General features: G+C 40.6%; 3 protein-coding genes across 6 annotated transcripts in view; all 3 read right to left on the reverse strand.

The window, feature by feature from the left end:
* PANX1 (pannexin 1) overlaps positions 1–2308 on the reverse strand; it is a 46796-nt gene extending 44488 nt beyond the window's left edge. The window contains exon 1 of one of the 2 annotated variants that reach the window (XM_001491287.5): positions 1692–2308. In XM_001491287.5, the coding sequence (XP_001491337.3) occupies positions 1692–1872 (181 nt within the window). In that variant the 5' untranslated portion in view covers positions 1873–2308. Of the gene's footprint in view, positions 1–1524 lie in introns of both variants that reach the window. The other variant, XM_070273195.1, reaches the window with a different exon arrangement.
* HNRNPM (heterogeneous nuclear ribonucleoprotein M) overlaps positions 1–26550 on the reverse strand; it is a 357001-nt gene that overhangs the window by 219860 nt on the left and 110591 nt on the right. The window lies entirely within an intron of this gene.
* Positions 8179–26550, reverse strand: part of HEPHL1 (hephaestin like 1) — a 77227-nt gene continuing 58855 nt past the window's right edge. For 2 of the 3 annotated variants that reach the window (XM_014741930.3, XM_070273167.1), the window contains exons 15-20: positions 23258–23364; positions 20914–21136; positions 14830–14969; positions 10060–10222; positions 9511–9579; positions 8179–9416 (exon numbers count right to left, since the gene is read on the reverse strand). In XM_014741930.3, the coding sequence (XP_014597416.3) occupies positions 9214–9416; positions 9511–9579; positions 10060–10222; positions 14830–14969; positions 20914–21136; positions 23258–23364 (905 nt within the window). In that variant the 3' untranslated portion in view covers positions 8179–9213. The remainder of the gene's footprint in view (positions 9417–9510; positions 9580–10059; positions 10223–14829; positions 14970–20913; positions 21137–23257; positions 23365–26550) is intronic. The other variant, XM_023645560.2, reaches the window with a different exon arrangement.

Consider the following 26550-nt stretch of genomic DNA (forward strand, 5'->3'; position numbering starts at 1 on the left):
GCCTCATTTACTCCTAGCACTGGGTCCAGCCCACAGCTGCTACTCAAGGAACATTTGCTGAAGGGAGAGATTACCTCCAGGACCCAGGCTACTCGGTGGGTACAGAAGCCTCAACTCCCGGCCATCTGGAGGGAAAAGAAAGCCCGTGACTATGGCTGTCCAAAACAAGGGAAATTGAACTTTTATTTTTCCACAATGAATTTGGCAACTTCCTGCCAAGTTGAACTACTTGGTGCCGTAGATCACAAAATCAAACTCATTGTAACCCTGTTCTATGTGACACTTCCCTCAACTTCACTATTTCTATCAACACCACCACCGTTTTCCACTCCCCCAGGCCTGCAGCCTTTCCATCAACTCAGATCGCTCTCTGCCCCTCACGGCCTATTAAAATCGAGGTACCCAAGTGCTGCTTATTGCTGCTTGCTCTCTCAGAAATCCCCCTTCCACTCTTGGCCCCAATCAGGCACAAGACCTCAAGTGACGCCCCATCATACGGCAACCAGCCTCCCTTGTTCCAACTCCCCTCCATCACAGACCCTACATGCTACCGTGAAGCTATTTACTAAATAAGTGCTGTTTTCAATCAGTCCACCTCTGTTCAAATAATAACTTCACACTTTTTAAACCAACAAAGCTGTACTCGTCTGTTCTAACTGACCCAGGCTCATATTCACTTTCATAACCCAGGAACCCTAACTAACCTTCCTGCCTCAGTCACAGCCTGTTCTCTTCCAGGAACATGTAACATTTTCTACCATCTCAAAATCTTGGCAAAGGTCTCCCCTCTCCTTATCCAAATCCCACACACACACTGTGGGCTCAGGGCCAGCCCAATCTCTCACATAAGCTTTCCCCAACATTCAGCCCCACCAGCCTCTCTCTCTTTCCCCATTCAGAAGTGTTTCTAGCTGTCAAACACTGCCTTCCTGTTGACTCTTGAACAGTCTCTCCCGTACTGAAAGTCAGAACCGCCAATGAGGAAGACCCGACACTTATTGGCCATGTGATGCTGCCCAAACCAGTAGACTTTCCAAATCCACAGAACTGTTATTATGATCAAATGAGAATTTACATGATGGAGACTCCATCGCACATTCATAAGGCCCACCAGGTGGAGGATTTCGGCTTCCATCCAATACCTGCCAAGTGCAGGTATCTCGTGTCATTCACAACCCTGCAGAACTAACGCTTCAGTAAATATCAATTAAAATAAGATAATGAAGAGAGAACACACTTTCCATGGAGCGCTTGTCTTCACATCCTCCGTTCAGCCACTCAGGAGCTTCTCTGGTACAAAATTTTAGGTGACTACACAAATGCTTGTAGGGAAAAAGAGAGGAGACAGTTGTTCTGGACCGCAAGGGCGCCGGTCATGGATGGCACATGAACACGAAGCCCCAGTCGGGATCAGTGGGGCGCAGGGAACAGAAGGACTGAGGAGTAGAGATACGAGCACAGTCCACAGGAGGACAAATGAAGCACGTGGACAAAGAATGTTTCAGACCATAAAACTGGGGCTACCTTCCTTCCCAACGGTCACGCCCATCGCACCTGTGAGCGCTGTCAGGGGCTGGCGGAGATTTACGGCGGCGCGCGGTAAAATCACTTCTCCCCAGACCTGGGCACCTCTGATAAGGCTGGCTCAGCCCGGCCGGGCCTGCCCCGCCCCTCTGGCTCCCAGGCCTTACCGATCGAGATTTCCTGCGCGAAGGCCAGCGAGATGAGCAGCAGCGGCAGCCCCACGGCGATGCACGTGACCATCTTGTCCACGGCCAGCTCCAGCCGAAGCCCCTTGAACTTGAGGTCCGAGGGCTCCTTCAGCAAGAAGTCCGAGAATACGTATTCGGTGGCCAGGTGGGCGATGGCCATGGCTGTGGCGCGCTGGGCTCGGCCAGGCAGGGCCTGGAGGGTAGGCCCTGGTACCGCCGGCGTCGGGAGCGCTGCGCGGCGCCTTCAACCTGTCATCGGCCAAACCTGCGGCTTTCGCTTTCCCTTTGCCGGCTCCCCAGTTGCTCCTATATCCCACCAGACTCTGTGTCTCGATGCGTACGGCTCTCAGCGGCCCACAGCGCCGAAGCTGCCTCCGCGGGCGCCTGGGTGCACGAGCTCTCGCGCTCGCTCCTCCGCCGCCCGAGGGGCGCGGACACGCCCCCGCGCGCTCGCCGCCGCAGGTCCCTGGGACGCGCGCGCCACCCGGGCTCCGCGCCTGTCCCGCGCGCCGGCAAGCGCGGGAACCAACCACGGAACAAAGCGCTTCCCTCCCGCCCAGGCCCCTCCTCTCCGCCCCAGCAGCCAGAGCTCCTCTGGGGAGGCTCCTGCGCTCTTGGCGCGCTCCGCAGCGCTCTTCCGGAACCATGAGGGGGACTAAGTATCCAGGAGTGTGGGGTTTCCGGAAATCGCGGTGACGCGGGGCGGGGTGGGCGCGGCAGCATCGCGCGACCCTGAGATCTACCTGCGCGAAGGGATCTTCCCACCGAGCGAGCGGTACCTCTGAAAATCCTCGAGCCGATCCCATCCTCATTCTCCCACTTCCTGGCACCGGAGAGTTTTGAAATCGGCCCCTTTCTGAAAGAGGCCCCTTATCCTGTGGATAGGATGGCCCCCTTTTATGCCCCACTCTCTTTCTACCTGGAGGAATCAGGTTAAAAGGAGCTGCAAACGCTTCAAAAAGCAACGAGTGCCATAAAAGCCAATAGAGCTGTGTAGACAGCGTGTGTTGAAGAGGGAGCACTGGCCCCTTCCAGGAGCTCTGCGTGACAAGGAGGTTCTGCGGGGTCAGTGGTAGTGAGCCCTGTCATAACTAGGTCTCAGGCCTCCATTATCGCCGCTCGGTCTGCGCTGCTTCTCTTGCTCTCCCAATCAGAGCCTTGGTCCAGGAGCCAGCGGAGGAGTGTCCGCGGGTGAGTGGGTGTTGAGGGGGAGAACTACTCCTGAACCACTTAGAGAAAGTGGATGCTGACAAATAGACGAGAGATGCTCTAATCAACAGCCTTTGGAGCAGACAGGACCTTTAAACGTGAGGACTCCTTGGGCTGGACTGGGCTGCCTTCTCTTCTCTTTGTATGCGGGCGGGTCCATACATGCAAGCCTCTTCTATATTTTCTCAGCTCCTACGTGTAGATCTCCACCCTGGCCTGCCCTCCGAGCACGCATCCAAGGGCCTACACAACTCTTCGCTTGGATGGCTCACGGGACCTTAGTCTCATAATGGCCAGGACTGCAAGCTTCATCTTCCTCTCAACCGATAGTCCTCTTCCCCATCTTGCTAATGCACTGCCATCCACCCATAGGCCTGTTGAGGAGGGGGAAACCTCTCCCTCTTGAGTTCTTATGGCTGGACTAATAATAAAATTGTCAGGAGACCTGACTGACAGGAGAAAAAACAATTTAATACGTCCATATGGGGATCATTAAAATGATGTTCAGAGGGTAAAGGAGGCAAGCAACTTATATATATATCTTTTTACACAAAGACACAATACATTTGTGAGGAATTGACAGGACAAAGAAACTTAGGTTTGGGATATGTAGTTAGTTGTAATTAGTGAGGAACTGAGGTAGTAAATTGGTAAATCTAACAAGGTTTGTTTACATGGGCCTCTTGGCCCTGAATTCCCTAGCTCTGGCAGTAAGGATGTCTCTATCTCCTCCTCCTACAGGGAGGGTACCTTTCATATGGGAGATTTATTTCCTGCTTTCAGAAGGAACAGGGAGAGGACGATTGAAATTTTGCTTTATAAGTCAAAACGAGTAAACTTAATTCAAAAGAATCAATATGCCATTGTGGGATGTTTTGGGGTAGCCTGCCCTGGGCCCCAACATGCCCAAGCCAGAAACATGGAATGCCCTATTTAACGCTTCCATCTCTCCCAGCTGCCGTAATCAATTTCTAAATTCTCTTGCTTCTCTTTCCTAAATGTAGAAAATCTGACAGTGTTTCTCCACCTACACTGCCAATACCCCCATTCATCCTCTCTCCTAACCACGTACAGGGTTGTACCCCCTAGGCCCACAAGCCATTCTCCCCCACAGCTGCCAGAGGGAGCTTTTGAAAGCTCCAATCTGATCATATCACTCCCCTACTTAAAGCGTACATTGTTTTTAGAATAAAATTCAAATTTTTTAGCATGGCCACTGCCTGCCTCGCCAGCTTCCCCTTCAGTTCTTCAAGTTAGCCAGGCCCCTTGCCTCCTCCAGGCCTTCCCTTGCCCAAAGCACTCCCACCCGCTGTAGCCTCTTTGCCTGGCCCACTCTTATTCACCCTCCTGATCTCAGCTGCATGTCACTTCCCCAGGAAAGTCTTCTCTCATGATACTAAACCAGATTAGCCCCTTTATTGAATATTCTTGTGATACTGGCACTACCAGTTACCAGCTGTGGGCCTTGGAAAAGTTACTTGACCCTCCTGTGCCTCAGTTTTCTGATCTGCAAAGTGGTTCTATCTCTTAGGATTGTGATAAGGATCAAATGAGTTAATGTGTGCACAGTGCTTAGGACAGTGCTTTGCAACTGGTGAGTGTTGTGTAAATGTTATCTGGTACTGTTGCCCTCTTTCTCCTTCTTAATGATAATCGCAAATATAATTCAACTAGTATTTGTTTAACTGTTCATTTATTTAATGTTTGTCTTGCCATTTTTATGGTAAGCTTCGTGTGGGCAGGTCCATGTCCATGTATACCATTCTTGTCTCCAACACTTACCACAAATGCCTGGCACACGGTAGGTATTTTAATTAATATTTATTAAATGTCTGAAGGAATCTGAAAATATTCCACCATGAAAATTGTTTAAAAACAAGTGGCCCAAATTGCACTCATTTATCCATACATTCAAGGCATAGTAGAGGCCAGTGATGGACCAGTTCTGGGTTCGATGGATGGGGAAGCAAAGATGAAGTGGACATAATCCATTTTCTCAAAGACTTCATGGCTTAGTAAGAGAAATAAGGCATGTGCACAATTAACTATAATACAAGTTAGAAGGGGTAAGTAATATTGTGAAAGGTGGGGTGTGCCAAGGTGGAGGTGTATAGAAAGAGTGGGGCCTGGGACGATGAGTCAATTTGTGGCAGGCAGAGCTGAGACAAGAGCTTTCTAGGAGTGGATGAAAACATGGACCGTGTTTCCCTTCTCTCCTTGTCAAAATCTACAACAGGCTTAAAGGTCCCCTCTTCTGGAAGCCTTCCAGGATCCCCCTGCCCACCTTCTGCCCCACTCTCTCCCTCAGCACTTCCTTCCTCTGGTCTAGCATTTAGCTCATTTGCCTTGTGCAATGGTTGATTGCATGTCTGCTTTCTCATTAGGTATCAACTTCCTCTGAGCATCTGGATGGAATTTTAGCAGTTTTGTAAACTGCCCTCAACTCTGGCAGAGTTTTGTACGTTTAGCCGGAAGTCAATCTATGTTTGTTGAATTTACAATAAAGGCAAGAAAGAGAACTTGTCAGGAAATGGGAGGTAGAGACATCTGACACTGGTGTGGGCAAGATGAAGGCGAGGGAGTCAAAGATGAAAAGGTTGGGGCCAGAGAACTTAATTTGGACTTTTTTTCCGGCAGGCATTAGGGAATTTTTGGAGAGGAGTAATACAAATAGACTGTGCTTTAAAAAGATTAATCTTCCGTTCACACATAGAGTGGATCAGAATGCGGGGCCAAGTGAGAGGCTGCCGAAATTTTCCATGTGAGAAGTAATGCGAGTCCAAACAGGGGTGCTGTCTCTGAGGACAGAGAGAAATGGAACAGAAGACAGTGGTTATTAAGGGAGCCATTCTTCCTGCTGCAAAAACCAGATCAACCTGACATGCGTCAAGGTTCTTTGGGAGGAAACGAGAAAGCAAGAGCCTGGGTTCAACTCCTGGATTTGCCACCTACTTGCTGTGTGACCAAGGATATGTCGCTGAAAATCTCTAAGCCTCAATTTCCTCATTTGCCAAATAGGGATAATACTGCCTACCTCATTGGGTTGTTCTGAGGGTTACATGTGATAACATATGTAACAGTGCCTGCCACATCACAAGCACTTAGCGTTTGATAACTGTCATTACCAACCTCAGGAGTTTAAGGTGTCACGTGAGAGTGTATATAACATTGCCTTTTAAAAAAACAGACTTTAATTTTTAGAACAGTTTTAGATTTATAGAAAAAGTGAGCAGATGGTACAGAGAGTTCCCATATACCCCCACTCCTGCACCCGGTTTCGAAGCCACCAGAAATAGCATCATGGTTCTTGATGTTGACAACAGCAGATTGGGATGGGGAGGCAGGGCACACTGGATTGGAAACCGGTGGAATGAAGGATGCATGGGGTGAGGTGATACAGGCAGCAAGTGGACAGTGCTTTAAGTTCTGCTATCAAAGGAACAGAGAAGCTGGGTTCGAGGGGGTTATGGAGTTAAGGACAATGGCTCTTCGTTTGTTTTCTATTTCTAATGGTGGGTATTGCTGATGACGTTGTCGGGAAAGTGGGAGAATTCCCACCCACCGCTTTTCCTTACGGTTCTTACGGCTGGTCAAATAATCAAAGAGGCAGGTTAGCAAGAGAAAAATCAAACAAAGTTTAATAGCATGTATACATGGGAGAAACCCGGAAGAAACTGAGTAACTCGGCCATCTGGCTAAGTCCACCTGTTTAAGTATCCTCAGCTACAGACAAGGAGGGCATAGTGATCTGGGACTTCAAAGGGGAAGAAGACAATGTACATAGAGATGGAATGCAAATGTTTGTTCAACAGGTTTTGCTAGGCCCAAAAAATGGGTTTGTTGGTGTCCTTTTATCACACCTATTTTACATCATACTATAGCTATCACATGATATGAGCTCCTTCCTGAAACAGGCCTTTTGGCAGTTTGCAGGGTAGGGGTGGGGGGGGGGGGGGCGGGTCGGCTGCTCTTCCTGAGTCTTTTGAGCCTTTATTGTCTTCAGCTGGAAATAGTCTGCATGCTAAAGTGGCACATCTTGGGGTGGCCTGCCCTGAACCCTGTCAGTGTCATGCAGGAGGGAAAACTGATAAGTGAGGGAATGAAGTCCTTGAGAAAGCAAGAAGGGATGAGGTCCAGAGCCAAGTGAGGGACTGGCCCTGCTAGGAGCAGAACGCTTCTTCTGTTGCAACCAGAGGAAAAGATATATGTAAATATGGTTGATTTCCTCAAAGGAGTGAGGCTGAGAATGCGGAAGTGTGGTACACTTGAGCAAACAATGTTTGAGGAGAGTCATGTTATTTATGGAGATGTACTGTTATTTTGTTGAGGATTTTGTTTCATTTCCTCTAGCAGGTATAACTAGAATAGTTGCTAAATATCTAAGAGAAAATTCTCTAGCCAACTCCCTGCCCCAGGTCTAGTGATAGGTAATTTCTGGTGGAAAAAAAAGACATGCAAATCGCCATCTTAAAATATGTGAAACTTTATTACAAAGAGAAGTGGCGTAATCAAACTACTTTGTGGTTTCATTTTCATTAAAAAAATAAACTAAGAGAAAAGGAAAAAACTAACAACTAAATAATTTATTGTCTAAGTGAGTTATAAATAAGGCATTTATGATAATTATTATTATGAAATTATACAGCCTACACATGTATGAAAACTGTAGAGCACATACTACAAAATTGCATTATCAGTGGTTAGCAGGCTGGAATCATCCTTTGGGTACCCTGTTTGATATGACATTCAAGCAAACTATGAACATAACTATTAGCATTCACATCTTGTTTTACATAAGACTATAGCTTCTATCAAATTACCTGTTTCCCCTCACCAAGATGAAAATGAGAAGGTATGAAAGGTCCCTCCACCAGAGTATTTATTAGGTCCTAATCATTCACCTGGATATCCAAATGATCAACTGCTAAGGCAGATATACTAATAGCACTCATCTGGCATCGGCATTGGCATTGGCATTGGCATTCCAGGGCAACTTGCCCTGAGCTAGGGCAATTTCTGAGTCTAGTAATAAACAATATTGCTTTTATCAATCTTACATCTAACATTTAGGCTTGCATACAGACAGTATGAATTGCCTCGTAATGGGGTTAGTTGTTCAATATTTTATTTTTGCATTTGAGCCTTGAAAACTGTAATCAAATCTTCAAAGCTGATTTAATGGTTTAAAAAATTGCCATTGGGACTCTCTTTTTTTAGCCTTTTCTTTTTTTTCCCCTCCTCCAAAAAGGGCTATGTCTTTAAGAGGCATGGAATTGAGGATTTTGTGAAATTCCTGCTGACCCAACTGGTCAGCTGCATTGATGAATTCTTCCTGGTGTTTTTCACATGATGAGACTGTTTTTATTTCATAGAAGATGGAATCTTGGAAAGATCTCCCTAACTATGAAGCATCAGACTCAAGATTCAAGCCCAGACTTGCCTCCTGCAAGGCGTCCCTGCCTCTTAGAAGCTCCTGCTAAACTCTCAGGGAGTCTGACTCACCGTGGGAGAGCCGAGCCCGCTGTTTCACAGATTCCAGCCCTCCACATTCTGAAACACAGATACGAATTCGCTAGTTGATTTGAGAAAATACAAACATTGCCAAGGAAACATATTGTAAAAATATATAACATGAAGTGAGTCATAAACATTCAAGTATCTCTACAGGTTTGCATGCAAACAGCAGCAATTTAAAAAAATGCTTATCACTTTGCCTTTTGTTGCAAACAGTGCACAGGCTCTTTCTATTAAAGGGGAAAAGGCCAAGAGAGTTGGCTAAAGCCTCCAGAAAATTCATTTGGTTAAATTCCATCAGCAGATACTGATTTAGACATTTCCATGCACTCCTCAGAAAGTTATTTTCCCTGGAATAACTAAGGGAAGCATTTTACATAACAGTGCTGAAAACTTAGTGCCGTTAGATGTCTGAGGCAGTATAAACTCTTTCCCAAAGGTGTCCATCTAGAAACCATCTAGAAATGGTTGGCTAAGGAAGCACTGTCTAATCTAAGAATTACGAAAGATGGAAACTAAAGGCATCCTTCAGAGGTTCTCCCCACTTCAGCGAATTCATTCAGAGAACAGACTGAGCCTGTTTTCTCAGTCACGCCCGTTCTCCTCTTTCTGTATTTTATACCTGAGAATTATTCACAGCCCATTTAAAAATAAATAAATAAAAGCAAATCGATTTGATTGTGTCCCAGAGCATCAGAGCCTGGTCCAGGATACAGTGTGAGCCTTCCTCGGTGAACGATGTCTTGTCCAGTTTCCCTGGTGAGGAAGACCAGGCCGTTCACAGAGCATCCGTGGGGAGCGCGCAGGACTGGACTTCCCGGTATGCTGCCCGCATCCTTGCAGAGTGCAGTCTGAGGGAGAGAATCACCGTGGAGATCAGGAGGAGGAGTCCAATGATGAAAAGGATGACCAAGGCTGCTTTGGCTCCTCTAGGACCCAGATTCTTGCCAAAGAAATAGAGCTGCTCCTTGCCAGATTCTTCTGTGAAAAGAACAAGTGAGGTGTCAGGCCTCTGCCTTTCCCTGGGGGGTGAACACTGACCATTCACCTGCAGGATTCGGGGAGGGATCATTACCATTGGAGGGCACCGTGGCCGGCTGTGATGCTCCTCCAGGAGACTTGGTGGAGTAAGGAATCCGGTTATCTGGACAAAGAAGACAAATTGATTGTTTTATAAACAACGGAAGGCAAAGTGGATTCTTTTCATGGCATGAGTTGTTTCAAGAATTATGTCATTTCACCAATGAGGACTTTATCCCATCAGTATCTGCAAGTCTTCCTTGGATTCCCACTATGGTACTCTTCAGAGCAGTACACATGCTGTTCCTATCCCATCCACCTTTCAAGCTTCTGCTGACCCCTTAAGATCCATCTGAAGCATTATGGCCTCTATGGAATCTTGGCTCATATCCCCAAACTATTAACCATTGCCTCCTACTGCTGCCATTGAATCCTGTACACTGCATGCTATTTTGGCAAGTATCATATTCTATCATAGTTATTATTTATATATCTGTCTCTCTTACGTGAATCTGAGCTCCTGATGGGGTCTCTCCTGCCTGCTGTTTTCAGGGTCTATAGGAGGGCTGGGCTATCACCTAGCATCACTGACAGACAATAGTACCTATGTTCCGAAGGACCGTATAGGTTGTCTCCATGCCAGCATGGATGTGGTCAGACACGTGACAATGTAATAGCCATGTCCCTGGGTGATCTGCAAACAGTTCGATGGTTTGGAATGTCCCGGGAAAGAGATCATACACGTCTTCTCGGTACGATTTATCTATCTGTATAAGGAAGGAAAAAATAAAGAGCAGAAATCAATCAAATCGAGAATAGAAACATAGTAGAGATAAATCATAGAAACCAAAAGCTGGTTCTTTGAACAGATCAATAAAATTGATAATCCTTATGGTAGCCAGCCTCCACAATGGCCCCCAATGATTCTCACCTGCTGGTATCCATAACCTTTGTAGTCCCCTCCTACATTCTGTGAGGGTTGGTCTGTGAGACCAATAACATATGGCAGAAGTGATGGCATTCTACTTCCAAGAATCTTAGGCTCTCTCTCTCTTGCTTTCTCTTCTTGGATCACTCACTCTGGGGGAAGCCAGCTCCCACGCCATACCCACATGTTGAGGAACTGAAGCCTCTAGTGAATAGCCCTGTGAGTGAGTTTGGAAGTGGATCCTCTAGCCCCAGTCAAACCTGATGACTGCAGCTCCAGCTCACATATTGATTGCAGCCTCATGAAAGATGCTGAATCAGAACCAACTAGCTAGACTACTCCCAGATTCCCAACTCAGAGAAATTGTAAGATAATAAGTGTTTGTTGCTTTAGGCCACTAAGTTTTGGAGTAATTTGTTATGCAGCAATAGATAACTAATACAAACCTCTAGACAAACTGAAAAAAGACACAAACTACAAAAATCAGGAATGAAAGAGAGGACATCACTAAGACCTTATAGACATTAAAAAGGATAATAAAGCAATATTATGAACAACTGTTTATCAATGAATTCTACAACTTGAATCGATGAATTTGTTAGGATGAAAACCGCTGAAGATCACTATTCAGGTTATCTATTAAAGAAACTGAAATTATATCTATTAAAGGAACTGAAATTGTTTTAAGACCTTCCGACAAATTAAACTCCAGGTCCAGATGGCTTCATTGGCAAATGCTACCAAACATTTAAAGAAGAAATAACACCAATTCTAAGTAAACTCTTGCAGAAAATGGAAGAGGGAGGAATACCAACTCATTTTATGAGGCCAGCATTACCCTGATACAAAAACCAGACAAATACTTTACAAGAAAAGAAAGCTACAACCAATATTCTTCATGAACACAGATGCAAAATTCCTTAACACTAGCAAATTGAATCCAGCAATATATAAAAAGAATAATGCATCATGGCAACTGGTGTTTGTCATTATGGTTCAACATTTTTCTCAAAGCTGGTTGTCAAAGCTGGGTCAACATTTGAAAATCAATCATTGTAATTTACCAGTGTACTAAAGAAAATCATCTATAGACTAAAGAAGAGAAATATGATAATCTCAATAGATGCAGAAGAAGCCTTTGATAGTATTTAGCATCTGTTCATGATAAAAAAAGAAAACCCTCAGCAAACCAAGAATAGAAGGAAACTTCCTCAACTTGGTAATAGGATCTACTAAAAACCGACAGCTAAGTTTAAATTCAATGGTGAATGACGATGCATTCCCCCTAAGATTAAGAATAAGGCAAGGATGTCCACTTTCACCACTTATATTCAACAGTATAGTAGAGGTCTTAGCCATTGCAATAAGGCAAGAAATAAAAGGCATACTATTTGAAAATAAAAAAATAAAATGTCTCTATTCACAGGCAACATTATTGTCTACGTAGGAAACCATCCCCCCAAAATCTACAAAAAAGCTCCTAGAAGTAGTTTAGCAGAGTTGTGGGATACAAGATCAATTATGCAAAAATCAATTATATTTGTCAATGAGCAATTAGAAATTGTCAATGAGCAATTAGAAATTGAAATGAAAACAGTATCATTTACACTATCACCAAAACCCATAATATACTTAGGTAATAATCTAACAAAATCTATGCAAGATTTGTATGCTGAAAACTATAAAACACTATGAAAGAAATAAAAAAAAATCTAAAAAATAGTCAGATATGCCATGATCATAGATTGGAATGCTCAATATTGTTAAGATATCAATTCTTCCCTAAACCAATGTATAGAGTCAATGCCATTCCAATCACAACCCCAGCAGGAAGATTTGTGTGTGTGTGTGAGGAAGATTGGCCTTTAGCTAACATTCCTTGATGTTATGTGGGATGCCACCACAGCACGGCTTGATGAGCAGTACTAGGTCCATGCCTGGGATCTGAACCTGTGAACCCCAGGCCCCTGAAGCAGATGACATGAACTTAACCACTACGCCACTAGGCCGGCCCCATGAAGGAATTTTTAAATCAAAATCAACAAGCTGTTTCTAAAATTTATATAGGAAGGCAAAGATCTATAATAGTTAACACTATCACCACCTGATTTCAGGACAGTGTGGCATTCAAGAAAGGACAAACATATAGATCAATGTATCAGATTAGAAAGCCCAGAAGTAGGCCACATATATATGATCATTATGATTTTGACACCATGGGAGAAAGGGTAGTCTTTTCAATGTATGGTGATGGAGGGAACAATTGGACATCTATATGCAAAAAATAAACCTTGTACAATATATGTAAATTATCTGGATCAGAGGCCTAAATATAAAACCTAAAACTATAAAACTTCTAGAAGAAAACCTTTGTGACCTTAAGTTAGGCAAAAAATTCTTACATATGACACCACAAGCATGATCCATAAAGTTGGACTTCATCAAAATTAAGAATTTCTGCTTTTTGAAAGATAATGTTAAGGGAACAAAAAGGTAAACCAGAGACTGGGAGCAAATATTTATAGAGCACATAGCTGGTAAAGGATTTATATCCAGAATAGATTAAGCCCTCAAACTCAACAATAAGGAAATAAACAACCCAATTAAAAAATGGGCATAGAATTTGGACACTACACCAAAGAAGGTTTACAGATGGCAGATGATAAATAAACACATGAAAAGACGCCAATATCATTAGCCATTAGGAAAATGCAAATAAAAAATGAGATACCACTACACACTTAACATGATGGCAAAGCAAAAATAAAATAAAAATGGAAAATACCAAGTGCCAATGTGGATGTGTAATAAGTGGCATTCTCATGCATTTCTGGTGGAAATGCAAAATGGTCTGCGGAAAATCATTTGGCAGTTTCTTGTAATGTTAAGCATACACTTACCACATGGCCTACCAGTCTAACTCCTAGGTATCTTCTCAAAGGAAATGAAAACTTAGGTTCACACAAAAACACGTACACAAATGTTTATAATGACTTTACTGTAATAACCAAAAGCTGGAAACAATCTAAATGTCCTTCAACTGGGGAATGAATAACCAGGCTGTAATATGTATATCCATAGAACGGAATACTACTCAACAATCAAATGGAACAAACTATTGATATACACAACAGGATGGATGCAATTCAAATGCCTACGCTAAATGAAACAAGCCAGATTCAAAATGCTACAGACTGTACGATTCTATTTACGTGACATTTCAGAAAAAGGCAAAACTGTAGAAACAGAAAACAGATCAGTGGTTGCCAGGGGTTAAGCATGGGGAAGCAGCTCGCTCTAGAGGGTGCAATGGGGACAGTTTAGGGGGTGATAGAGGTGTTCTATATTGTGATCAGTGTTGGTTACATCACTGTATGTGCTGATCAAAACAGAACTGTACACTAAACAGGGTGAATTTTATTCCATGTAAATTATGCTTTATTTTTTAAGTTTATATGGATAGGAAATAATTTTGTATGTATATAAAATAATTTTTATAATTTCATATAAAATAATTTTTATAATTTTATTAGATTTTAATATAAGTTTTTAAATGTAGGTGGAAAAGTCAAGTTCTGAAAAGCAGCATAGCCATCTAATATGTGAAAATATAATCATTGCAGGCTAATACTTTGTGTCTTAAACTATGTTGAATTCAATATACAGAGAGGAAAAGATATTAGATGTTTTATTAAAGTTACTGTTTATTCCTGTATAACTAGAAAAAGACCAATGCAGGTTTTCCCCACAGATAAGATGTGATTATTCTTTTCTAGTCTACTTCCTTGTAGACTGCACTGAGCACCTGAGATGACAGACTATTTGGACCTTATGCCTGGAGATTCTGAATCAGCAGGTCTAGGGTGGGGCCTGGCAATCTGTTTCTTAAGCAGCTCCCCAGGTGCCTGTCTATGCAGCCAGCACTACCCATATGGTACAGCTTGATGCTAGAAAGGCAGGAGGCTGCACATGGTCTGGCCTAGCTCACTAGGGCAAAAGTCAAGATAAAGTTTTAGGCTCAAGCCAAAGCTTGAAATATCTCCTTTACTAGATAGGGCTATTCTGTTGGCTAATCACATAGAAAAGAAAGGGAAATGGAAAGGGAAAGAAAAAAAGGAAGGGAGAAGAAAAGAGACAAAATACTATGGGTGTTTGCATATACAATATTAACAGCATAATCGAGAGTGGTCAGAATTATCCCCATGTAACTGGTGAGAAAACTCTCATCTGAAGCTTGGAGAGTTTTCTACAAGCACAATAAATATATGTACATATTAAGCAATATATACCAGGAGAAAGGCATAACCACATTATTCTATTCCATTCTCTAAGATGAACCATCACCCCTCACAAGGCTTATTGTCAAATAACTCTCTTATTTCACAGTGGAAATGCATTGAATCTATTAGTTGAAAGTCTTCCCCAAAGCATGTTCCTTATACTTACTTTGAAAAGAAAGCTCTCAGCATGATAATGGATGGTATGTATGTCCACTTCACTTCCCATTCCTATCAAGTACCAGTTTGTCATTGTACCTTCATTCATGATGAGGCCATGAAGATTCCCAAAAATCTTTCCATTAATAGCTAGAAAGGTGAAAAGAAAATAACCTTTGATTAGTGAGAAGACACCCATTACTTAATCTGGTTTTAGAAATGGTTCAAGAAGATCTGTAGGTCACCAATATTTTCATTTGCTGGATAAACATGTAAAAATCTCACTCACATTTACCAATGTCCCCACCGTTCTAAACCCCAAATTCAGATTACTAAGAAATCCTTGTTTATTTGGCACATTCTCTCTATGAAGTGGATTACAGACTCGTTTGTAAAGAAGCCAGGTTTATACCATTCAACTGATGAGTGGACTAAAGGACAGAGAATCAAGTTCATATAAATAAAAATTGAATGAGTTAGAAGCTATTTCCTTAATATTTCACTTTCTGAGAACTAGTTTGGAGCAAGTTCTTGAGCCTGGCTGAATCTCCAGAAGAAGGAAATCTTCACATAGGCTGAACCCATGACCTTACAATGACCAAACCAAGCTCAAGCTGGGTTGACACGATGGGTCTCTCACTTCTCTGGTTTCTACTAACTTTTTATTTTGTGCATCATGACACAACCAAGTGAGTTACATTCATTAAAAAAAGAGAGCATACTAAAAAACTTTTGGGAGAAGAAAGCAAAATTGATAAGGGAAAGAGTAGCTGAATCAGAGATCAGGCTATTATATTCTTTTTTTTTTTTTTGGACAAAGATTAGCCATGAGCTAACATCTGCTGCCAATCCTCCTCTTTTTGCTGAGGAAGACTGGCCCTGAGTTAACATCCGTGCCCATCTTCCTCTACTTTATATGTGGGACACCTGCCACAACATGGCTTACCAAGTGGTGCCATGTCCGCACCCAGGATCCAAACCAGCAAAACCCAGGCTGCCAAAGTGGAACATGTGAACTTAACCACTGCACCACCAGGCTGGCCCCAGGCTATTATATTCTAATCAATGTTAGCAGTTAACTAGCTTTGTGACCTTGGGAAAGGCCTATCTTTCTGTATACTTTTGGTCAAAAGTAGATATTGGCGAGAGTATAGATTTTTCAATTAGAACACGTTACTCTCACTTTAAAAAAACTGCCTTAAATTACATAGAATTAAATAACATAGACACATTAAAATAGAAATTTTGTAATGGAGGCAGCTGAAACTCTAAAAAAAGAAACCAAACAAATTCTGGAGATGAAGAACACAATGAATGAGATAAAAAAAAAAAAAAATCTAGAAACCTTCAAAAACAGAGCTGACATTATGGAGGATAGAATTAGTAATTTAGAGGACAGAAATATAGACATGCTTCAGGTGGAGGAGAGAGAACTAAGAAAAAAAATGAAGAAATTCTTTCAGAAATATCTGACTTAACTAGAAATACAACATAAGGATTATAAGTATTCCAGAGGGAAAATTGAGGGAGAAAGGAGCAGAGAGCTTGTTCAAAGAAATAATAGCTGAGAACTTCCCAAACCTGGGGGAAAAACTGAACTTACAGATACATGAAACCAATAGAACTCCTAATTACATCAATGCAAAAAGACCTCAAGGCATATAATAGTAAAACTGGCAAAAGTAAATGACAAACAAAAAATATTAAGGTCAGCAAGGCAGTGAAAAATAATCTACAAAGGAACACCTATCAGGCTTTCAGTGGATATCTCAGCAGAAGCCTGAAAGACTACGAGAGATTGGAATGATATATTCAAAATACTGAATGACAAAAACTTTTAGCCAAAGATACTCTATCCAGTGAAACTATCATTCAGATACAATGGATAAATAAAATCTTTCCCAGATAAACAAAAGCTGAGGGAGTTCATTAACACTAAAGCTCCCTTACAAGAAATGATCAAGGATGACCTCATACCTGAAACAAAAAGGCAAAGGTTTACAAAGCCTTGAGCAGGGAGATAAAGAGACAAAATCAGACAATTGCAGCTCTCTATCAGAAAAGGTTAGCAAACAAGTATAACATAGAACATAAAGGGAAGAAAAGCACCAACAAATAACTATAAACACTTCATATTAATCATAAACTCACAAGACAAAACAGAATAATTTGTGATAACAATAACTTAGAAGGGGGGCCGGCCTGGTGGCACAGTGGTTAAGTGTGCATGTTCCACTTCTTGGCAGCCCGGGGTTTGCCAGTTCGGATCCTGGGTGCGGACATGGCACTGCTTAGCACGCCATGCTGTGGTAGGCATCCCACATATAAAGTAGAGGAAGATGGGCATGGATGTTAGCTCAGGGACAGGTTTCCTCAGCAAAAAAAGGAGGACTGGCAGTAGTTAGCTCAGGGCTAATCTTCCTCAAAAAAAAGAAAAAAAAAATATATATATATATAATAACTTAGAAGGGGAAGAGGTAAGGGATGGAACCTACTTAGGCTAATGGAAACAAGAGGCTATGAGAAAATGGACTATCTAATCTATGACATCTTTTATACAAACCTCATGGTAACCACTAAACAAAAAATCAGGGCAGAGACACAAATCAAAAATAAAGAGAAAACTGAGAAAACCATCACAGAAAACCACAGAACTGAAATGGGGGTCAGGAATACAAGGGAAGAAAAAAACACAAAATATAAACCAGAAAACAAGAGATAAAATGGCAGTATTAAGCCCTCATAAATCAATAATTTCTCTAAATGTAAATGGATTGAATTCTCTTATCAAAAGACGCAAAGTAGCTGGATGTATTAAAAAAGAAGACCCAACAATATACTGCCTCCAGGAAACACACCTCAGCTTTAAAGATAAACACAGGCTCAGAGTGAAGGAAATGACAAACAAAAGAAAGTAGGTGTTGCCATACTAGTATCAGACAAACCAGACTTCAAGATAAAAAAGGCAACGAGAGACAAAGAGGGGCAGTATATAATAATAAAAGGGACATTCCACCAAGAGGGCATAACACTTATGAATATATATGCACCTAACAGAGGAGTGCCAAAGTATATAAAGCAACTATTAACAGACCTAAAGGGAGAAATTAACAGCAACACAATAATAGTAGGGGACACCAACACTCCACTTCCATCAATGGATAGATTGTCTAGACAGAAAGTCAACAAGGAAATAGTGAGCCTAAATGAAACACTGGACCAAATGGACTTAACAGAGATATATAGAACATTCCATCGAAAAACAGCAGAATACACATTCTTCTCAAGTCCACATGGAACATTCTCAAAGATAGACTATGTGTTGGGAAATAAGGCAAACTTCAATAAATTTAAGAAGACTGAAATCATATCATGCATCTTTTCCAACCACAATGCTATGAAACTAGAAATCAACTACAAGAAAAAAGCTGGGAAAGTCATAAATATATGTAGACTAAACAACATGCTACTGAACAACCATTGGCTCAATGAAGAAATCAAAGGAGAAATAAAAAATACCTGGAGACAAATGAAAGTGAAAATACATCATACTAACTCTTGTGGGATGCAGCAAAAGCAATTCTAGGAGGGAAATTCATAGCAATACAGGACCACCTCAAGAAACAAGAAAAATCTTAAGTAAGTAATCTTAAGCTACACCTAACAGAAATAGAAAAAGAATAACAAACAAAGCCCAAAGTCAGCAGAAGGAGGGAAATAATAAAAATTAGAGCAGAAATAAATGAAATAGAGACCGAAAAAAAATAAAAACAGTAGAAAAGATCAATGAAACTAAGAGTTGGTTCATTAAGAAGATAAACAAAATTGACAAACTCTTAGCCAGACTCACTAAGAAAAAAAAAGAGAAGGCTCAGATAAATAAAATTAAAAATGAAAGTGGAGAAATTACAACAAATACCACAGATACACAAAGGATTATAAGAGAATACTATGAAAAACTATATTCCACAAATTGGATAACATGAAGAAATGGATAAATTCTTAGACTTGTAGAACCTCCCAAAACTAAATCAAGAAGAAATAGAGAATCTGAATAGACCAATCACAAGTAAAGAGATTAAAACAGTAATCAAAAACCTCCCAAAAAATTACCTAAAGCAATCTACAGATTCACTGCAATCCCAGTCAGAATCCCAATGACATTCTTCACGGAAACAGAACAAAGAAATCTAAAATTTATATGGAATAACAAGACCCTGAATAGCTAAAGCAATCCTGAGAAAAAAGAACAAAGCTGGAGGCATCACAATCTTTGACTTCAAAATATACTACAAAGCTATAGTAATCAAAGCAGCATGGTACTAGCAGAAAAAAACAGACACAAAGATAAATGGAACAGAATTGAAAGTCCAGAAATAAAACCACACATCTATGGATAGCTAATCTTTGACAAAGGAGCCAAGAACACACAATGGAGAAAGGAGTCTCTTGAATAAATGGTGTTGGGAAAACTGGACAGCCACATGCAAAAGAATGAAATTAGACCATTATCTTACACATACACAAAAATTAACTCTAAATGGATTAAAGACTTCAATTACATTGAAGATCTTAAACCATAAAACAACTAGAAGAAAATATAGGCAGTACACTCTTTGACTTCAGTCTTAGGAGCATCTTTTCAAACACCACGTCTACTCAGGCATGGGAAACAAAAGAAAAAATAAAAAAATGGGACTACATCATACTACAAAGCTTCTGCAAGGCAAAATAAACCACGGACAAAATGAAAAGACAACCCACCAACTTGGAGAAGATATTTTCAAATCATATATCCAACAAGGGGTTAATTTCCAAAATAAATTAAAAACTCAAAAAACTCAATGACAACAAAACAAACAACCTGATCAAAAAAATGAGCAGAGGATATGAGTAGACATTTTTCCAAAGAAGATATACTGCTGGCCAACATGCACATGAAAAGATGTTCAACATCCCTAATTATTAGGGAAATGCAAATCAAAACTACAATGAGATATCACCTTACATCCATCAGAATGGCTATAATTACCAAGACAAAAAATAACAAATGTTGGAGAGGATGTGGAGAAAAGGGAACCCTCATACACTGCTGGTGGAATGTAAACTGGTGCAGCCACTATGGAAAACACTATGAAGAACAGTAATCAAAAAATTAAAAATAGAGATAGCATGCGATCCAGCTATCCCATTGCTGGATATTTATCCCAAGAACTTGAAATCAACAATTCAAAGTGATTTACCTACCCCTGTGTTTATTGCAGCATTATTCACAATAGCCAAGACATGGAAGCAACCCAAGTTACCATAAACTGCTGAATGGATTAAAAAGATGTGAAATATATGTATATACTACTCAGCCATGAAAAAGACAAAATTGTCCAATTTGCAACAACATGGATGGACCTTGAGGGTATTACGTTAAGTGAAATAGAGAGAAAAACACCACGTGATTTCACTCACATGTGGAAGATAAACACATGGATAAAGAGAACAGATTAGTGGGTATCAGAGGGGAAGGGAGTTGGGGGGTGGGTGAAAGGGGTAAAGGGACACATATATATAATGATAGATAAAAATTAGACTATTGGTGAGCACAATGCAGTCTATACAGAAACTGATAAATAATCATGTCCACCTGAAATTATACAATGTCATAAACCATTATGATCTCAATAAATAATTGAAAAAAATTATTATTAAAATAATTGAAAAAATAAACCAATAAAATAATTGGAAAAAAAACAGGCCATTAAATTTGATCAACTAGAAATTGTGGTGTGTTCTTACAGAAATATACCAATCAGTGATGATTCACTTTTTAAGAATTACTTCACAGTCTTATAGCTTAGGGAGCTCAGCATTCAGAGATAGAGATCTCTAAACAGTTGATCCAAAGCCTCAATAAACCTTGGTGGCAGCCAACCAATGGCTTGGCTGTTTCCCCATGAGGGAAAGCTTTAAGGGATTTCTTCACTCCAGGTGCCCCTGAAATGGGAAAAGTCTCAGAGAAGGAGGCTGGGGACCACCTACAGTTAGAGCAGGCTCTATGAGTTTATCTCAACAAGGGTCTTCTTTTAAACCTCTGATATACCATGCATTTTGTTGCTCTCTTCAAAATCGTCAGTACGCTTAAAATCTCGTGGATCTTTATTGAGATACTTCTTAATATTGTCATCCAGATACCAAGATTCATTCTCATTAAATATCAAAAACAAGAGAACAAATTCGTAGTCAACATCACTTCTTCTTCCCTTTTCATTCAACACTCCTTCTCTGCATGTAATCAGAGGACCCATCAAACCACTATACGTATCCTGAAAAAAAAATAAAGTGAATTAGAAGAACCGTTAAATAACTAAATAATGCAGATTAGGTGCTAGTAAGAAAGTCATTGTAAAAAGACTATTGACCACGAAATAAGAAGAATCTGGGTGATCTTTATGAAAATTTTGGAGTATACCCAAAAATTTGCCACAAAATGAGCTCCTTAAGGCTGAGACTGTCATTCATTCATTACTAAGTCTCCAGAATATAGCCCAGAATCTAGTACATAGAAGGTGTGTTGAATAAATGAATGTTTATTTCTTTTCCTGTCTGCTTTCAAGTGAGACTGTATTTATAGCTATACAGATGCTTATATTCCACTTTCTATGGGTAAAAGTGGACAGGGTGATTAATAAATGATATGGGACCATGGATGACCTCCATGTCAAGTTGTTCAGCCCTGAACTTTCTTTGAGGAAAAACTGCCACATTTCCAGTTGCCTCCTTAGAGAGTCCTCCTGGATGTGTTTCCTGCAACAATTCAAACAACTGAGCATTTCTAAAATGAATTTTATTATTTCCCTCAAACCATTTCCTTCTTCCGAATTCTCAACTTTTGTTAATAGCACTGTGATTTTCACTGTCATTTAGGTCAGAAAACTTGATTTCAATGTTTAACTTCTCCTTCTTCCTCACTTTGTCCCATCTTGTTTGCTGTCAAATCATACATTTTGTTTCCTTTCACAATGCCCCTCCATCGTGTGACTTCCTTTCCATTCCATTTGCCACCCTTCTAGTGTAGGATCTTAACACCTCACCCTGGACTAGCAATTGTCTCCTCTCTGGTCTCTGGCTCACCTCACCTCCAGCCCATCCTGTTTACCTCTATCAGATTAAACTCCTCACTGCCATATCTAGAAGTCTTCAGTGATTTTCCAGTGAGAGTCCTACTAAATAAAATACAAATCCTCCACAGGTACTCAGGCCCCTTGTGGGCTCTCCCAATGGACTTTTCTAGCTTAAGCTCCCCCACTGCTTCCTTTTGTACCCTATAGGATCGCCAATGGGACTCTCAAGATTTCCCAAACACACTTTCTACTTTCCTATTTTCAGCTTTGCTCATAATGTTCTCTCTTTCTAGACTCTCTTTCCAATGCCTTCTATATAGCTCTGCACTCCTATAGAACTCACCAAAATCAGAGTTGTATTATAATTATGAGTGTGCACATGTATTATTTCCCCCAAAGATTCTAAGTTCCTTAAAGGCAAGAATATTTGCATCCCTCATAGAACTTGGTGGGGTCATTTGTACATCACAAGTGCTCAATAAATATTTGTTGGGATGCACAAAGGAATAAACAAATACATGTAGGTTTCCCATAATTCCAGTAGGTAAGCTTATTTTTTCAAGCGTCTTGTATGTCTCTCCTGAACTCTTGCACTATCCAATACAACTCAAGGACATTAATGCAGCCATCTATTAGTAAAGAGAAAGGTTAAGATAATCCTTTACTTTTTTTTAATAATGGATAATGCTTACGTTTTATATCGGATTTGACTTTACTTTGGACTTTGATTTATGACATATAATTAAAGATTAGTTGTTTTACACACACATATCTGACTCAAATTCAATATTAAATCTTTGACTTTAATTTCTACGTAAAGTTAGCTTTTTTATCATTCAAATAGTTAGTAATTTCAGTTACCATGTTTGGAGTGTGCCATCTTTCCTGGGCCCTGACAGCTGTGATAATGCCTTTTAAAATGACATATTTCACACATCAAAAACCCTGGTGTAAATTATATTAAAATATATTTTTATTTTATAGTTATCTACTTACATATCCTCTTTTGCTCCAAACTACACTGCAAGTTCTAAATTTCGTAATTGAAATATTGGGATTTGGTTTTTCCCTCTATAGATCAAAGGTCAGCAAACCTTTTTTGTAAAGTGTCAGATGCTAAATATTTTTTACTTTGCCAGCCATATTGTTTCTCAACTACTCAACTCCACCATGGATGATGTAAACAAACAGACATGCCGTTGTTTGCGACCCCTGCCCTAAACCCTAAACACCACTTCACATACACCCACAGAATTGTAATAACCTGAATAGTCAACTGAGAGCCATATTACTTAAGCATTATGGTTGCTCTCTTCACTTTACCTTCACAAAGTTTACTGTTGAATAGTAAACCCATGGAATACAATTTGGGTCAGATGGCCCTGGACCGGATCTTTTAGGGACATTCCATCTGTAAGTTCTTATTTCTCCTGAAATAAATAAGAAATAGGCAGAATTTACTAGTGTCACCTGTTCCAGATGATTTGCCTGAAGAAATACAAACAGATCTTTATGTATTTTGCTTAGTGTTTGTTGCTGGGGGGAATTATCCATTCATTAGAAATGTTCCCATTAAACTCGTATCTTGATTTTCTGAAGTTTCAAACTGGCAGATTTTTCATTTCAGATGACAGCCTTCCCTCTAGTTTGCCCTTTCTATTGTCACCTGATGTCTTTTCAGGAAATGCAGACATTTTATACCTCACTGCTTCTTCTACTCAAATTTTGTATCTCCGTCCCAAGAGCTATACTTGAACACACTTCAGTTACTGTGAGTCTCAGCCTTGGCTTCTTATGGAACCATCAGGGAGTTTGGTAAGCTCTCACTGCTCAGGCCTCACCCCAAACCAGTGAAATCAGAGAATCTGGGGTCTGGGACTAGGGCATCAGTATTGTTTTAGAGCTTCTTAGGTGATTCTAATGTGCAGGCCGGTGAGATCTAGTTAGAACCGGAGATAATCAGAAAGACTTAGGACTTCCTATTTACCCTATTTATCCAAGCTACTTAACCCTGCTGGCCTTTAGCTTCCTTACTTATAAAGTGAGTTAGTCATCCCAGTTTTCAGATTGTTGTGAAGATTAAACGAAATAAAATATCTAGGATAGTGCCTCCCACGGAAGGCAGTCAATAAAATGTTCATTTGTATGTATACTAACAACAAATATGCAGTCCCTGTGTGTAGGCACCACATCTATGTATCTTTTGTGGCTGACCCAGAGTCTTACAGAGGAATCATAAATAAACTCACATAAATTAGCGAGACAATCACATTGTAAAAGTCTCAAAAGTCACATTTAAATCATTATTTCCGTTTGAACCGTGTCCCATTCCCACCATAATGGGACAAATAACCTATAGCTGAATGTGAGCCACAAAGCAAAACAAAAGTAATGCTTCCATGGAACTTTACTCCACATTTGGTCATATGCCAGTGGGTTGGCAATACAACTTCAGGTCTAATTTCCATTAGGTTTCATTATAGCACCTATGCCTTGTTAATCACAAGATAAACTGCTGATATTTAGCTTCCTAAATGCAAGTGGCTACAGGGGTGGTGTTATTAAATTTGGAACATTCCACTGTTCACCCCAATGGGGAGCACAGCTCTAAACAAAAAGAAGATGCTCAGTAGATGTCTGTTGAGTTATTTAATAAAAGAAGAAGAAGGAGAAATTTGATAGAAGCTGCTTACTTTTCCTATGACGCTAGTTGGCTCTTATCTCATGCATGCCCAGATTAACCTTTCTTCTCCCACTTGCCTAGACATCCTGCTCAAGTTAGTTTCTTGCTCCTATCCCCAATCCCTGGGCTCTCCCAAACCTTTCAGCCTTGTCAGAGACCCTTGTGGGGATTCTCTTCCTTTGAGTTCCAATAAGGAAAATGCTCCTTTGCCATTTTCTAATCATTTTTCTCCCCACTCCCATGGCATCCATATCAAGGACTCTTTGAATGCCAGTCAGCATAGAGGAGCTGTGTCCCTTGCCAGTCTTCACCGTCAGTACAACAGCCTGTGAGCAATCACCCCGGCTTGCCCACAGCCCTACCAAAGCCCCCATGAGGGCCTGATTGGCACCTTTCTTGCTCCCTCCAGAGTCACTTTCAACCATCAAAAATGAATAACTTTACTTAATGGCCTTTTTGACCCATTTAAAACCCTTTCCCTCGGGGCCGGCTCTGTGGCCGAGTGATTAAGTTTGCACGCTCCGCTGCAGTGGCCTACGGTTCGGATCCTGGGTGCGGACATGGCACCGCTCATCAGGCCATGTTAAGACGGCATCCCACATCCCACAACTAGAAGGACATGCAACTAAGATATACAACTGTGTACGGGGGGGTTTGGGGAGATAAAGCAGAAAAAAAAAAAGGAAGATTGGCAACAGTTGTTAGCCCAGGTGCCAATCTTTAAAAAAAAAAACCTCTTTCCCTCTTCATCAAAGCAAGACACAATCATTATAGAAAATCTAGAAAATCAAAAAAGTGTGAGGTCGAAAAGACACTCACCCAATTACTACTCAAAATATCACCATGAAGATATAACCATCACTAACATTTTGGCTTATTTCCCTTCTGGTCTTTCTTCTACATTTTGCTTAACATGATGCCACAAGTCTTTCCCATGACATTAGAACCTTCTTAAATATCATTTAATGGCTGCAAAATAGCCCACTGTAAGGATATTCCAAAATTTGCTTAACTATTTCCCTATGGATAGACATTTAGGAGTTCATGAGAAGTTTCTTGAAGCAGCAAAACACAGGCTTCTGATACAGGGGATGCGGTGGGGTGGGGAGAGGCAGGAGAAGTTGGAAAAGTGGCTAATGAAGATTGTCCATCCCCAAACCCCATCCTTGTATAGGTACTATGCTGACTTTTTCTAGTGATGCATTAGATTGTTTTCTTTTCTTCCTTTTATGCATCTTTAATTTTTTTAAGTTTATATGACCTTTATTATAATATCTGTAGTGCTAAGCATTATAATGTTATTATACATAAGAGGTAAAATGGAATATAACTCCCCTATAATTATATCTATGGTTGCTGTCAAGTTCGTAATTGAAGGTCACAGTGGCTCTTGACATTTATTACAACTGCACTTCAAATGCGTAAATGTGATGAGAAGCCCCTTAAATTGTGAGATCTTCTCTCCCTTCTATGCATCTTTTAAAACCCAACTGGAGTTCTACCTCCTTTATAAAGCTTTCCCTAATTGCTTGTAATTTATCAATCAATCTTCATGAGATTTCCTTCCCTGAAAGTTTTATAAACACTTCCAGATACATTCCTGAAATTTTTCACCACTTAGAGTGTCATCCTGTATAATCTGCTATGTAACCAAAAGGATTCACCTTGGTTTGGTTTTTTTTCTTTCAAACTCATTTTAACCATCTTAAGAGAAATGTGTGGTTAAGAACTCAGGTTCTGAAGTCAAACTGGGGTTCCACCATTACTAACGTACAACCTGGTCAAGTTCTTTACCCCTCTGTGCTTCATCACCTGTTAACTGGACATAAAAATATCATATTTCATCAATTATAAGATGCACACTTTTCACATTTTAACAAAACTGAATTTAGGATGCGCTTTCAATCAGTAGCATGTTAAGGTTTAACTGGTG

The sequence above is a fragment of the Equus caballus genome, chromosome 7 (genome assembly GCF_041296265.1).
Source record: "Equus caballus isolate H_3958 breed thoroughbred chromosome 7, TB-T2T, whole genome shotgun sequence".
Taxonomy (NCBI): domain Eukaryota; kingdom Metazoa; phylum Chordata; class Mammalia; order Perissodactyla; family Equidae; genus Equus; species Equus caballus.